General features: G+C 35.0%; 1 protein-coding gene across 3 annotated transcripts in view; it reads right to left on the reverse strand.

Annotated features, from left to right (window-relative positions):
• GRIA2 (glutamate ionotropic receptor AMPA type subunit 2) overlaps nt 1–12,693 on the reverse strand; it is a 79,675-nt gene that overhangs the window by 21,544 nt on the left and 45,438 nt on the right. For all 3 annotated transcript variants that reach the window (XM_072336734.1, XM_072336735.1, XM_072336736.1), the window contains exons 6-9: nt 12,014–12,175; nt 1,205–1,372; nt 824–928; nt 11–121 (exon numbers count right to left, since the gene is read on the reverse strand). In XM_072336734.1, coding sequence (XP_072192835.1) covers nt 11–121; nt 824–928; nt 1,205–1,372; nt 12,014–12,175 — 546 coding nt within the window. The remainder of the gene's footprint in view (nt 1–10; nt 122–823; nt 929–1,204; nt 1,373–12,013; nt 12,176–12,693) is intronic.

Here is a 12,693-nt window from a genome sequence, read left to right on the forward strand (position 1 = left end):
GGTTAATTACCAAAATAGTGGTGACAATAATAGTCTTATTCTCTAGTCCTGAAGATTCATTTCCAAGAGGGCCATCAAGTGGATTCACAACCATTTTGTCCACTTCACTCCAATATCCAATCTAAAGAGAGTTTATAGGATGCACAGACACTAGTGAACATGAACTTCCACAGAAAAGTTAAAGTATATTATTATTATGCCCATGATTTATGCTCACAGAAAACTATTTTAGCTATGGATTTATCAGTGTAAATATTTCTATTTATAGTTACTATAGTAAATATTAACAAGAATGAACTAATGACATTTGTTCACATTATTCTAGCTAGTGTATCATTTCCATTCATATATTAAGAAGTTTTAGTAGCAATGCCATCTGCTTTAAGATTGAATTGTTATTAAATACTTCAGATTAGGAAGACATGACAAAATGGCTTCTCCCAAAAGATTTCAAATTACAGCATAAAGATAATCACATTTAAGGAAACATTACTGAAAAGCAGCATTCTGTATTTGTCATTCAGTATTTCTTCCCAATTACTGGCTCACATTCAGTATTTCAGACCAGAAAGTAATAAGTTTAATCCACAAAACTGAAAGGAAAATACTGTCATGTAGTACTTACCAGAAATAAAAACTCTATTTGTTAGAAAGAAGTAATAGGTGCTTTTACTCTGCTCTGCAAGACCAACATAGAATATATCTCTGAATAAATATTACCGCAAGTCATGCTTTAACTCATTTATAGTATTTCATTACCTACCTTAACCCCTTGATTAGTGTGAAAAAACCTTTAAAGACACCGTAAGACAACTCAAATTACCTTTCGAGGGCCAGTACTTTTGAGTTCCATGACGTTTATCGTAAAATTGATTCTCTTTCCATTCTGATCAAACTTTATATTCCCTGTTAGACCTTCCACCTGAACCTATACAGATGAAGATGAAAGTAGTAACAGAATTAAACTATGTTCCTTTTTAGAAAAATGAATTTTGTTTCCACAAATAATTATTGATTCAAAAACATTCAGTTTAGACACTTTCTGTATCCAACATAACTTAGTAAAGGAACACATTCCTGATGTGGAGTTAATTTCTTCATTATTCTCAGCAAGATCCAGGCAGATTAGAAGACTGGAAAGTTCAAGCATTTATAGAAGACTTCACACATGCACTAATCCCAGCATTCATTCTAGGCAAGCTACCTGTTTCAACGCCCTTTCTATTTCTACACCATGACCCCAGGGTACAGCTGGATTTGCAAGACAATCTCCAGCATTTCCTCTTCTGGAGATCTCAATCCTCTGTTTACGCAAATTACGGAAAGCTTCTGTCATCACTTGCACAGCATCATAGGTCAGAGCAGATGTATACTGAAAAGGAGTGAAAATATTTCATTAAAAAACAGCTTCAACTTCAGTATAACTTCTAGTACCCTCCATCCATTTGACACAGAAATACATTAAAAATAAAGATGACAGTACAACATCCTTTTGTTCTGAGATCACTACCATCTGAGGGGCTCCTGCTCTGATTAACAAACAGTGCTCTCCTCTAAAGTGTTGGAGAGATAATGCTGATAAGCCTGGACTGAAAATGGAACAGCTGTTTTCATGGTATGAATTCCATTCATTTCTCATCAAAACCGAGTAACATTTTGGTGTCCAGATATGGCTGAAGTTCATAGAGATGAGCAGATGATGCACTATTTAACCTGAGTACGGCTTTAGAAATAAGAATTTTTTTTTACTTTTGTTACACTCTTCATGCTGTTGCATTTATATATAGAACTCAGGATACATATTATCCCACATATAGACTCAGAAAAACAAACGATGCATATTGGTACATACATGTGTTTAAATTATTGTTAAAAACAAAGGCTCAGCAGAGAAGCTGTTTGCTAGTAGGCAAAATCTAGGCAACGCTTTGAAAAAAAATATATTATGGGCTGAGGTGTCTGGAGGAAGACATGACATTTATCAAAGAATGATAGGCAAGGAAGCGTCCCATGTTCCTAATTGGACAGATATAAGGAGCTTCATACCTCATAACTAATAAGGTATTACAGAAGAATCTCACGATCATATGCATCAGAAGCTGGGGCTAAACAACAGTCAAAAGTAGTTATCTTCATTTACTGGAAAATTCTGCATCATAACTAACTGAACAAAAATCACATGTGCATACACATAGAGGACTTAGGTAGATGGATTTTATGAGTCCAGAACATCACAGAACATTAGAATTATTCCAAATTTAAGACCCATATTTGGAAATATGGGACAGAATATAATCACTTACAGCCTTATGAATGAATGCAATGATCCCTATGAAGGCTATTAGATGCTGAAAATATATAAACTGTAAAGCAGTGAGAAATGATATATTGCCTCTTTGCTTCAATGGTTCAGACTTTAATGAGAATTTTAATTAGCTAGCTCAAGTCATGCAGAAGGCTGTTGTAATACTAACCAAAGCAGTCCTCTGAAATGAGGTCATTTTTGTATGCAACCAATAGACCTTGGAGAGGAAGAAAAGAAAGGTGGAACTGTTTTTCAGATGTATAAACTTACTGAATGATTAATGTGAATATTCTCAAGAAGTTTCTCACAGCGACTCATATGAAAATATTTTAAAGGACCAGAACAACAGAAAAATAAAGTAAAAATGTCAACTGGAGTTGACATTACTTTCTACTACTGGAGTTGCAGCGATTAAAAGAGAGCATGGATATATAGATGAGAAGGTAAAATAGAGAAGAAAAAACACTGAAACATTTTTATGGGGACTGGCTAGCAATGCTGCTTCAAGAGTAGCTATTTGCATTAGAGAAACAATTTCTACACTGTAGCATTTTGAGAACAGCTTTGCATACAGCACTGTCATAAACCACTAATAAGTTGAGTAGCAGAGGAAAAAGAGCCTTGAAATTGAGGAGATGCAGTGTCTATTCAGTTATGTTTCAATTGGTCACTGAGATGTTTTAATACTTTATCCCAAGAATATAATCCTAGTGTTATATAATTAGTGGTCTGAATACCCACATCTCAGTCTTATATTCAGTTTGTGCAAAGCTCTGCCTATTGATTCACATCTATTTCTATATACACCCATGTCTCCACATATGAAATTCACATGTGCTATTTTATGTTGAATCACATTTAATCTAGGAATCTCAATATATTTTACAAACGCTTTAAACGTTCATGCTGTAGGGGATGTCATGAAAGCAAATATCCCATGCATAATATCTTGCTGATTAATTTGCATATACTTTCAGCTCCTAATAACCTTCATGGAGATTATTATTTTTACTCATTAAGGTGTGGGTAGGTTTAAACGCTGCCAAACTGAAACAAAGAGGCCTCACGACCATAAATGGGTAGTAACATACAGATAACCTGCTCATGCAAATAGTTGAGCATGCTTGTATGACTGCATCCATAAAGACAATTGTCATGAGTTAAAAGATGCACTAGCACTGTCTTGATTCACTTCATTTTATGAGAGACTCATTCAGGTTTAAATCTGCAATATTAAAATCAAAGGGAGCACTACTTGGAATATTATTCTCTAAAAGAGGAATGGGCCCTTACAGACTACTACTACTTTTACAGTGCTATAAAACTTCATTTCAATGAAGTAATTTCATTTCAATTACTTCATTTTAAATGATAAAATGGGTAAAATTAAATAGAATATACTATTGATATTATTACACAGTTCCTGCAGAATTGCCTGTATCTATTAAAGCATTGCAAAGAATAAGCAAGAAGACGCCCTGCATTATCATAATTCTGGAGCTATGATGATAAGGTAACAATATAAACTTGAATGCTCAGAAGTGCCCAAGGCTTTGCTGTTATTTTCTCTGAAATATGGACTGCATTGCAACTCTTGCTTACAGATTTCACTACTTCCTTTTGTAGTGATTTCTGTGACTATTAGAGGAGCCCACGGTAAACAGGTTATATACACGTGTCTACACTGTACACGCAGTAAAACAAATGAAAACCACCCATGGGGACTTCAAACTAGCAGTTCAGTCCAAAAGTAATAGAACAGTGAAAAAGAAACAAGTAACAGGATATCTGGGGCAGAGACTGAGCTAAAGACAACAGTGCAAAAGACACCAGGGAGACCTCAGCTAGAATAGCTTATACAGCCAGAACAGTGTTCAGGAAAGCTGAATTCAGACTAAAACAGGAATAGAAGAGGGCTCTTCATCATGTATGGCAGCACTGGTACTGGAAAAGGAGGAAGGACCCTTCACATCACCAACAGAGGTCAAGAAAAATAAGATAAGAAAGCAGATATTTTCCTTGGTTGGGGCTAAGATTCAAAGAGGAAAAAGGAAGCACTCATTGTTGCAAGTGTAAGTGGAGAGAAGCAGATGTTCAGTATTTTTTCTTATATTTAAACAACTTTAGCATACTCAAGTATAAACAAAATATAGATCAAAGCAGCATATACAATAAAGATGCAAAAGTGTGTCTCTATATCTTGTGGGTATACAAATGGCTGGCTTACTGCTCCATAACAGCAATTTTTTTTTCCCAATGAATTGCTAAACATTTTATCACCTCGTTTGCAATTCTTCAGTGAAGTACAGAGGGTAACTGAACACATTAAGTTGTCGCAGGCATATTCTTCCTTTAATAAACACATGGATCTTGCAGGAAAAAAATAAATAAATTAACACCAATTACTTGCTTTTGAGTCCATGGTGCTTGACAGAAACAATAAAAACAATTATTTGAATTTGAACCTGCAGAATTTATTTATGAAAAACATTATTTCTAATTCACCCCACTGCTTGTGGAAACTATCCATCCGGACAAAGTAATTGTAAAATCTTATCAGTTTGTGTAATTTTACTTCCAACCTTAAAGAGAAAACAGCGGCAAAAGAACAATGAAACTAATAATAATAATTACCTTCAAACAACAAAGAACACAAGCCTTTCTACTCATAAATATATGATTCCATAAAACAGTTTTTGGTGGTTTTTTTTTTTTTTTCCTTCAAATGTAATCATAGAGTCACAGACTGGTTTTGGTAGGAAAGGACCTTAGTGGCCACTCAGTCCCAATCCCCTGCCATGGGCAAGGCTGCCCAGGGCTGCATCCGGCCTTGCCTTGAACATCTCTAGGGATGGGATGTCCACAGCTTCACTGGGCAAACTATTTCAGTGCCTCAACATCCCCTGAGAAAAGAAATAAATTCCTCACAATATATTTTCCTAAAAATGAATCTGAGAGTTCAGAAGCATCTTTAACTGAAGAGTTATTTAGGTCTGTGCACGTTTAAAGATATTCTATAAGAGGAAGTCTGGATGCAACAGAACACAATCACCTTCTTAATCTACAGAAGAATCCATTTAAAAGCTAAGAACAAACACTAGCATAACACCTTTTTGTCCACTTTCCATTTACAACAATGACCTCTTTTTGCCACTCTCAACATGAAAGCAGCTTATCAACCTGTGCTGTCCTTTTTCTTAACTTATTTGCCCTAGAAACACCCTTTCATTTTGTATGTTCTGGCACAAGCCACTTCCACTTCAAAAAATAATAATAAAGTTAGTGATAAATCATTACGTTTATGTGACTGAAAGAATACATTTTTAAATGTGAATTGCTATTTACTAAAATATTTACTGAAATACAGTCTTCAACCATTGTTCTTTCATTGATAAAAGCAGCCATTTAAGCATTATTATCTATGACAAAAAACCTTGGTGAATTGAGCTTTCATCCACAAACCTTACTGAGATGATTATAAAAACGTATCTCATACCACTTTCCAAAAGAAAAACTCATGGCTAGTGCAATTAATTAAAACTATTTTAAAAATTATCATTAGAGATTAGATATTTGGAATCGGACATTTTATAATGTCATATGAATAGACAGAATCCAAAACTTCCAGCAGTGTCTTCAGCTATGTTATTTTTACTAAAAGCCAGTCAGAAGTCCTACTAAGATTAAAGGGAATACATGCTAGTAGTTATCTTAGAAATTTAAAAATACTACTGTAAAAACAAGACTAAATTGAAATTTCAAATTCCTTGGATTAACTGGATTTAAATTTTAGACTAGCCTACTACATAAAGCCACACTAAATCTTTGAGCTCAGTTTTAATGCGCTCTGAATCACGATAATTGGAAGGCTATAAAAGACACAGAGACATGATACCACGATTTACCCTGCATGAGTTCACTTACCATAAATAAATAAATTGACACACTGCACTGTTCTAAAAAAGTCCAGAACCTCTCATTTGAATACTAATAAGTCTAAAAAGAAAAAAGAAGCACAAAGCCTGCCTACATACATGATCAAGTCTGACATACCCCAACCAGCAAATACCCCAAGTATTTGCCTATTTTCTCTAGGAAAAAAGACTGTCTCATTTGCTCCAAAGTAATTAAAAGGAAAGACTAACAATTAAATATGCCAATCTTACCAGGTCATCGATTTAACTAAGAAGAAGTAACTTCCACAGAATAATAAACAGCTCATGTTTGCTCCTCTGTCACCCCTAGATTCTAGCTAATAATGCATGCAGCTACCCAAGTACGTAACTGAAACACTGGCTGAAAAAAAGTGAGCTGCAGTCCTCAGAAGATCAGCAAGCACTTTTCCTTTGGCACAGTTCAGCCATTTACACTTGTATGACTGAAGGATCTGGGTCAATAGTTCTTTCTAAGGGTCCGAGACAAAACCGCAGGTGATACCTCAAACAAGCCACTGCTTTCATTCTTTGAGTTCTCCTTAAAAAACACAATCCTAGAATGAACGATTACTTCTGCAAAGGAGTCTTAAGCTATTAAAAAGAAGCTTATAATTTCACAGTGAAATTTCCTGCGCCCTCTATCTTCATATATATTTTTTATAAGTAGAATAGATTGAATACTGGTATTCAAAACTCTTGTAAAAATCAGGTAGCTAGAACACTTAACTGCTAGATGCGTATTTTTACATCTAGCAATCAGGAAACCAGAATACAAAGACAGAAAAATATAGGCAGAAAAACCTCACAAATGCAAAACTGCATTTTTACTGAGATAAAAAATAAGCAACAAAATCAAACAAACAAAAAAACAAGCAAAGCAGTTCAGATCCTGATTAAGTTAGGCAATATTATATTATTGAAACGTATTTACTTTAATCATTATAAATGATTATAATCCACAATGAATTTCTTGAATTGAGACATTGTCAATCACATTTCTCTACTAAAAACGTATCTGATGCAACAAAAGAACTTACAACTTTTATTAAGTGCCTGGTGTTATAAAACCATTTTAATGCTTCAATCATAATAAGCATTCCCTAAAATGATGGCACTGTTTAATTCATAAATTGTACATTTCTGTTGAGTAGTATCTAGACAGCTTCTTGAGTTTGCAGTTTGAAAAAGAAAGTTTTTGCTGTCCTCTTCTTCATTACCACCAGTGAGTCACCTAAATGTTATTTATTTCAGCAAGCTTTTTTATTTGTCTGCATATTCTGTGCATTCCTTTCTTGAGGTATGTCAGCATCCTAAGAGTTAAACCAAAAGCTCTGCATTATTCCCTGCTTGTTCTTCCTGACTTATCAGTTTAAGATCAGCAGCTTCCTATTTTTGCAACTTTGCCATGAACAGCACACTCTTTTGTACTATATATAGGCATTTTAGATTCTATAATCACATTAACTCTGATAAAAATAGATCTCATAATAATTCTAGAATACTAGATTGCTGTTTAAAAAACAAAAAAAAAAAAACAAAAAAAAACAAAAAAAAAACACCCTGAAAATGTGAAACTACTAAAAGCAAAAATCAGAAGAAAGAATAACTTATGGTTTTGCTCTTAGCTACACACCAATTGTATGTGGAGAAGGGATTATGCACCTTAAAATACAATCTAACACATTCTGAACATCTGAAACATAATGTACCAGCACGATGCAGTTTAAGACAGTGAAAATAGCTTCAGTGGGTATTGGATTGTTGCCATCTTCCAATACAGTGCTGTTCTCTATGAGTCTGAGCTGCTTTAGTTTTCCAGCTGGGCAGCCACAAATTCTTTTCTGTGTGCTGGCTCTATGATGCTTATGCCAGCAGAGAATAAATACTTCTTGCATTTACCAAGCTTAAAGTTGGCTTATGAAAGCTCATGGCTAGGTAGAATGACTTTGTACTTTGCATGTCTCACTAATCTTCAAAAGGTATGAATTCCACCTGAAATTATACCAAAGGCTGCCCCCACTGTAGGTATTAATAAGAATAGGAAGTTGGAGCATTTGGATGTGTATGGGTACATCATCTTAGGCATACCCTGACACTAAAGCTCTGAGTTTTTGTTTTGCTACACGGCTGCTTGGTGGTATGTTTCAAAATTTGCGCAATGCTGGATCCTTAAAGAACAACATGCAGAGACTGACAACACCTTCGGTTATAACAGATTTACTCTAAATTTAATTTGAGGTACCCTGAGTGTATCAGCTTCCCTTTTGAAAGATGAGAAATCCTTTTGTTAAACAGCAGCAAGCAAAATAGTAATTCCAAGAATCTTTCTGAATCTTTTTATTTTTTGCATCCCAGGCACAGAACAATAACAAGTCTTTTGTCATTTATGCATTAAAAGTAGAATATATTTCAATTAATATTTTATAAACGAGAAAGATTATTTTTAAAGCAATTTGATACAGGTCCTCCTCTCAGCACCTGTGGCATCAGTCTTCTACAATCTATATTTGGGGCTATATTCCACTGAGTTGTGCTTCATAATTCAAAATGAACATAGAAAAACAGAATGAAGCTGCAATGCTAATGCCTGCAATGAAACATTTGCAATATCAAGGTTAACACTACCCCTGATGCTGGGAATTTGAAACTGGATGATCTTTAAGGTTCCTTCCACTACAAACCATTCTAGGATTCTTTAGTTACCAGCCAGAGGCATGCAAGCTCCTCTGAATCATGTATCAATAACACAAAATTCTATAAACCAAGCTGTTTCACACAGATTTTGCTGCTACAGCTTTAGAACTCTAGACTCCATTGGAACTGGTGGCACAAGCTCATGTATGAAAAGTGGCAGTTTAGATTACTACTTAAAATCAAAAGAGATAAAGTTTATTCAGTGAGATCATGGAATGGACCAAAAAGAGTGTTAATCTACCTCAAAAACTTGGACATTAGTATAGCATACCAGGTAGCACAGGATAACTCACGTGACTAGAATATTAATAAAAAAAATGGCTTGTTTGAGAAAGAGAGGCAAGGAATACACTTCCACAAGAATAGATGTAAAATCCTGCATTTCCTAAGAATGATTAAGTGCACAATCATGGAATGAGACTGCCTAAACTTGCAGCAGTACAGAAAAACAATGCAAAACAAGCTCTGGACGTTCATGTGCATCTCATGACAAATGTAGTTTAACTGTGCCATGACGGTGAGAAAGGGTATCACAAAAAGAAACACCAAAAAGAATGGCTCTGAGCTACAAAAAGCCATGTACAGTGCAGCGCTCAGCAGAGGTGCAGAACCCAGTCTGGCATTTCAAAAAAAGATGAGTCTGAACTAGGAAAGTTCTAGAGCAAGATGAGCAACAGAATTTGAGGGTAGAAAATTGAAAAGAAGAGGGATTATTTAGTTCAGCAGGGAGGAAAGCAAGGACACATACTGCAGCCATCTTCAAATATAGAAGGACAGCTAGAAAAGAGAATGTGCTTATATATACGAAGCAGAGAGCAGTAAGGGATCTGGAGACAACACCTAGCTTATGTTAGAAAAAAAATAAAAAAAGCAAAAGGTAAGAGTTTGTATGCTCTTAAATTGAACATCTGGGAAAGCTGTGAAATCACTATTCATCAGGAATTACACAGATATATTTGATTCTGCCTTCAGGCAAGGAGGATGGACTAGATGACTGCTCAAGGGCCTTTCTTGCCCTATTTCTGTGGTGGCCGTCATTGTTATCTGCCTCTAGGTCCCTTAGGATGGCAATGAAATATGACATCTCTGTGCCTTACACATAATCGAAGGGAACCTGACAAGTAACATGTGTACAAGGGCAAAAGATAGAAACCTATGCTAAGAAACACGGCAATTGATACAACCAATCTCTCCAAGCATTGTAGCATACATCTACTTCCTCCTCCCCAATATCCCTAGAACTTATAAATAATGAGATAATTTGATGTAACTTATCCAAATAGCAATGCGATCTCATATATTCCTTGTGCAGATACCATGTAAACAAAGATAAAAATCAGCTCAAAAATTTTAATTTAATATGTGCTCTAAAACATGAACTCAATGAAAATATTTCTTTTTTCATTTATTTTTCCTATCTGTAAAAAAGCAAACTCCAAAACAAGAGGATATTCCAGATATTCTCCTTCATCACTTTAGATTTCTAATACAATCAAAAGGAGCCAAAAAGGAAGATGTAAAGGTAGTAACTGTGATAAAATTACAAATTTATGTTATAACAAACCATTGCAACTATTTTTTTCTCACTTATGCCTTTCACTGTGATTACTGCCTGACAAAGATTTTTCAGCATTAGCAAAGGCAGTTAGATTTCATTCCTTGAAAACCAGAGACACACAAAAAGGATCTACACACAAAAAGAATCTTACTAATCATCTACAGTCAGTTCATCCCTTATCTTTTGTCTAAATGACAGCAACACATATTACACAAATATAAAAAGAATGCATCTAGAATCATAGAATCACAATCAGGTTGGAAAAGACCTTCAAGATCGTTGAGTCCAACCTCAACCTAGCCATACTACCTTAACTCTAACAACACTCCACTAAATCATGTCTCTGAGCACCACATCCAAATGGTTTCTGAACACATCCAGGAAGGGTGACTCAACCACCTCCCTGGGGAGCCTATTCCAGTGCTTAACAACCCTTTCTGTAAAGAAGTTTTTCCTGATATCCAACCTAAACTTACCCTGGCGCAACTTGAGGCCATTTCCATCTAAAGGCATGACACAGGCTCTAGCTTCTTCTGTCAAACAGTACATGAAAAATTTACTTGTTCTTTCTCTCAAAAAAACAAAAAAATTAAATACAAAAATAACCATGGAAAAATTATAGTTTCAATTAAGTCTTCCAAAATATAGCATTAAAAAAAAGAACCCACAAACTATATACATATACATATACTAAATAAACATTAAGGTTGGGCACTTAAAAGGATTTCTGTTTCAGGAATTTGCAGCATGTTCCATTTCTTGCTGAAGGTTCTTATTTACCTTATTACAAGCCAAGAAAATACTTCATATTCAGCCTGTAAAAACTTATGCCTAGAACATTTGCCATTTGTTTCTTTTGTGGTAATACACTTGAGAGTTACTTAAATACACTCATTTTTAATAACATTTCTGATTGTATTACATTTTGAAAGCAATAACTGATCTCTGTAACTGCTACATAAGACAAGATACAATTATCCCCAATTTATGCAGAGGGACATCTGAGGTAAGGAAGTTTACCTTTTCGTACATCATCACAACTTGCATCACTCAGACCTGGAACTAGACCACAGTTCTGTACCTCTGGCATACTGTTTAATTTTGTAAGTTTTTGTAGGCTCTGCCCCAGAGCAACTGGCTTATCATTTCTTTGATAGTACAGGAAGTGCTAGATCTCCACTCCCTGAAAACATGTGTATGACTACATATATGTCCCTCTAAAACATTTTAAAACTAGGAGAAAGAGACAAATCAAAAAGAAGTCAGCAGCCACTTAATATATCACATCAAAACATTTTCCTAACAGGTTGTCAGGTTAAGATTTACAGCTATACAAGAAAAACTGATGCTGCCTTTAACCTTTTTTGACAGTGCAGTATCTCTGCTGAACCAGTGCTATTATAGAGAATGTAAAAAGTACTCCAGAGAAAACATTAAAATTGACACAGCTGATTTTGTCACGTTTTCTCTCCTGTCTTTCTAGTCCAATCCTGTCACAGTTAAAACAAACGCAAGACATACCTTTATTGTACTAGTGTGCGCACCAGGATATTCTTTTTCCTCTAGCGTTGACCAACGTTGTATAAATTTTGATACCAAAGGATCATCATAGTCAACTATCTGAAATCCTGAGACATTAGCTCCTCCAAACTGAATTTTGGATAAATCTCCATCAGTAAATCCCTGGGCACAGAAAACATTACGTCTGTTATTCCAGTAGTTCTGGCAGATCTCTCAGTAGCCTTATACATATAAAAGCATTACCATATGACATCTATTGCAAATGTGTAAGCCAAATGTTTTCTTCAAACAGGATCCAAGTTAAAATCCTGGGCTGCCAGCCAACCCTGCCTCTTGTTTAGCAGTCTTATGCTTCCATAGAACAAGTGCTACCTTTGCCATGATAACTTTCTTAGAACAAAAACAACTGTTAATTTGAATGGGACTACGTAGATTAGAAACTCAGCAACAGATAGGAAAGCAAATTTTAGACTGGTTGGTTGTTTTTTTAAATATATAAAATGAAAGTGGGTTACACTAAAACTGTTTGTTTATGCAAATTAAATCAGGGTTATCTAATTCTGTCAATCCGTATAAAGACAATATAATCAAGTACCACATAAATTTTGTTTCTGATAGAACAGCTTTTGAAATCAATGCACAGTAAGCAAATATGGTACTAAATAGCTTTAAAAAATAAT

Source organism: Excalfactoria chinensis, chromosome 4 (assembly GCF_039878825.1).
Source record: "Excalfactoria chinensis isolate bCotChi1 chromosome 4, bCotChi1.hap2, whole genome shotgun sequence".
Classification (NCBI taxonomy): Eukaryota; Metazoa; Chordata; class Aves; order Galliformes; family Phasianidae; genus Excalfactoria; species Excalfactoria chinensis.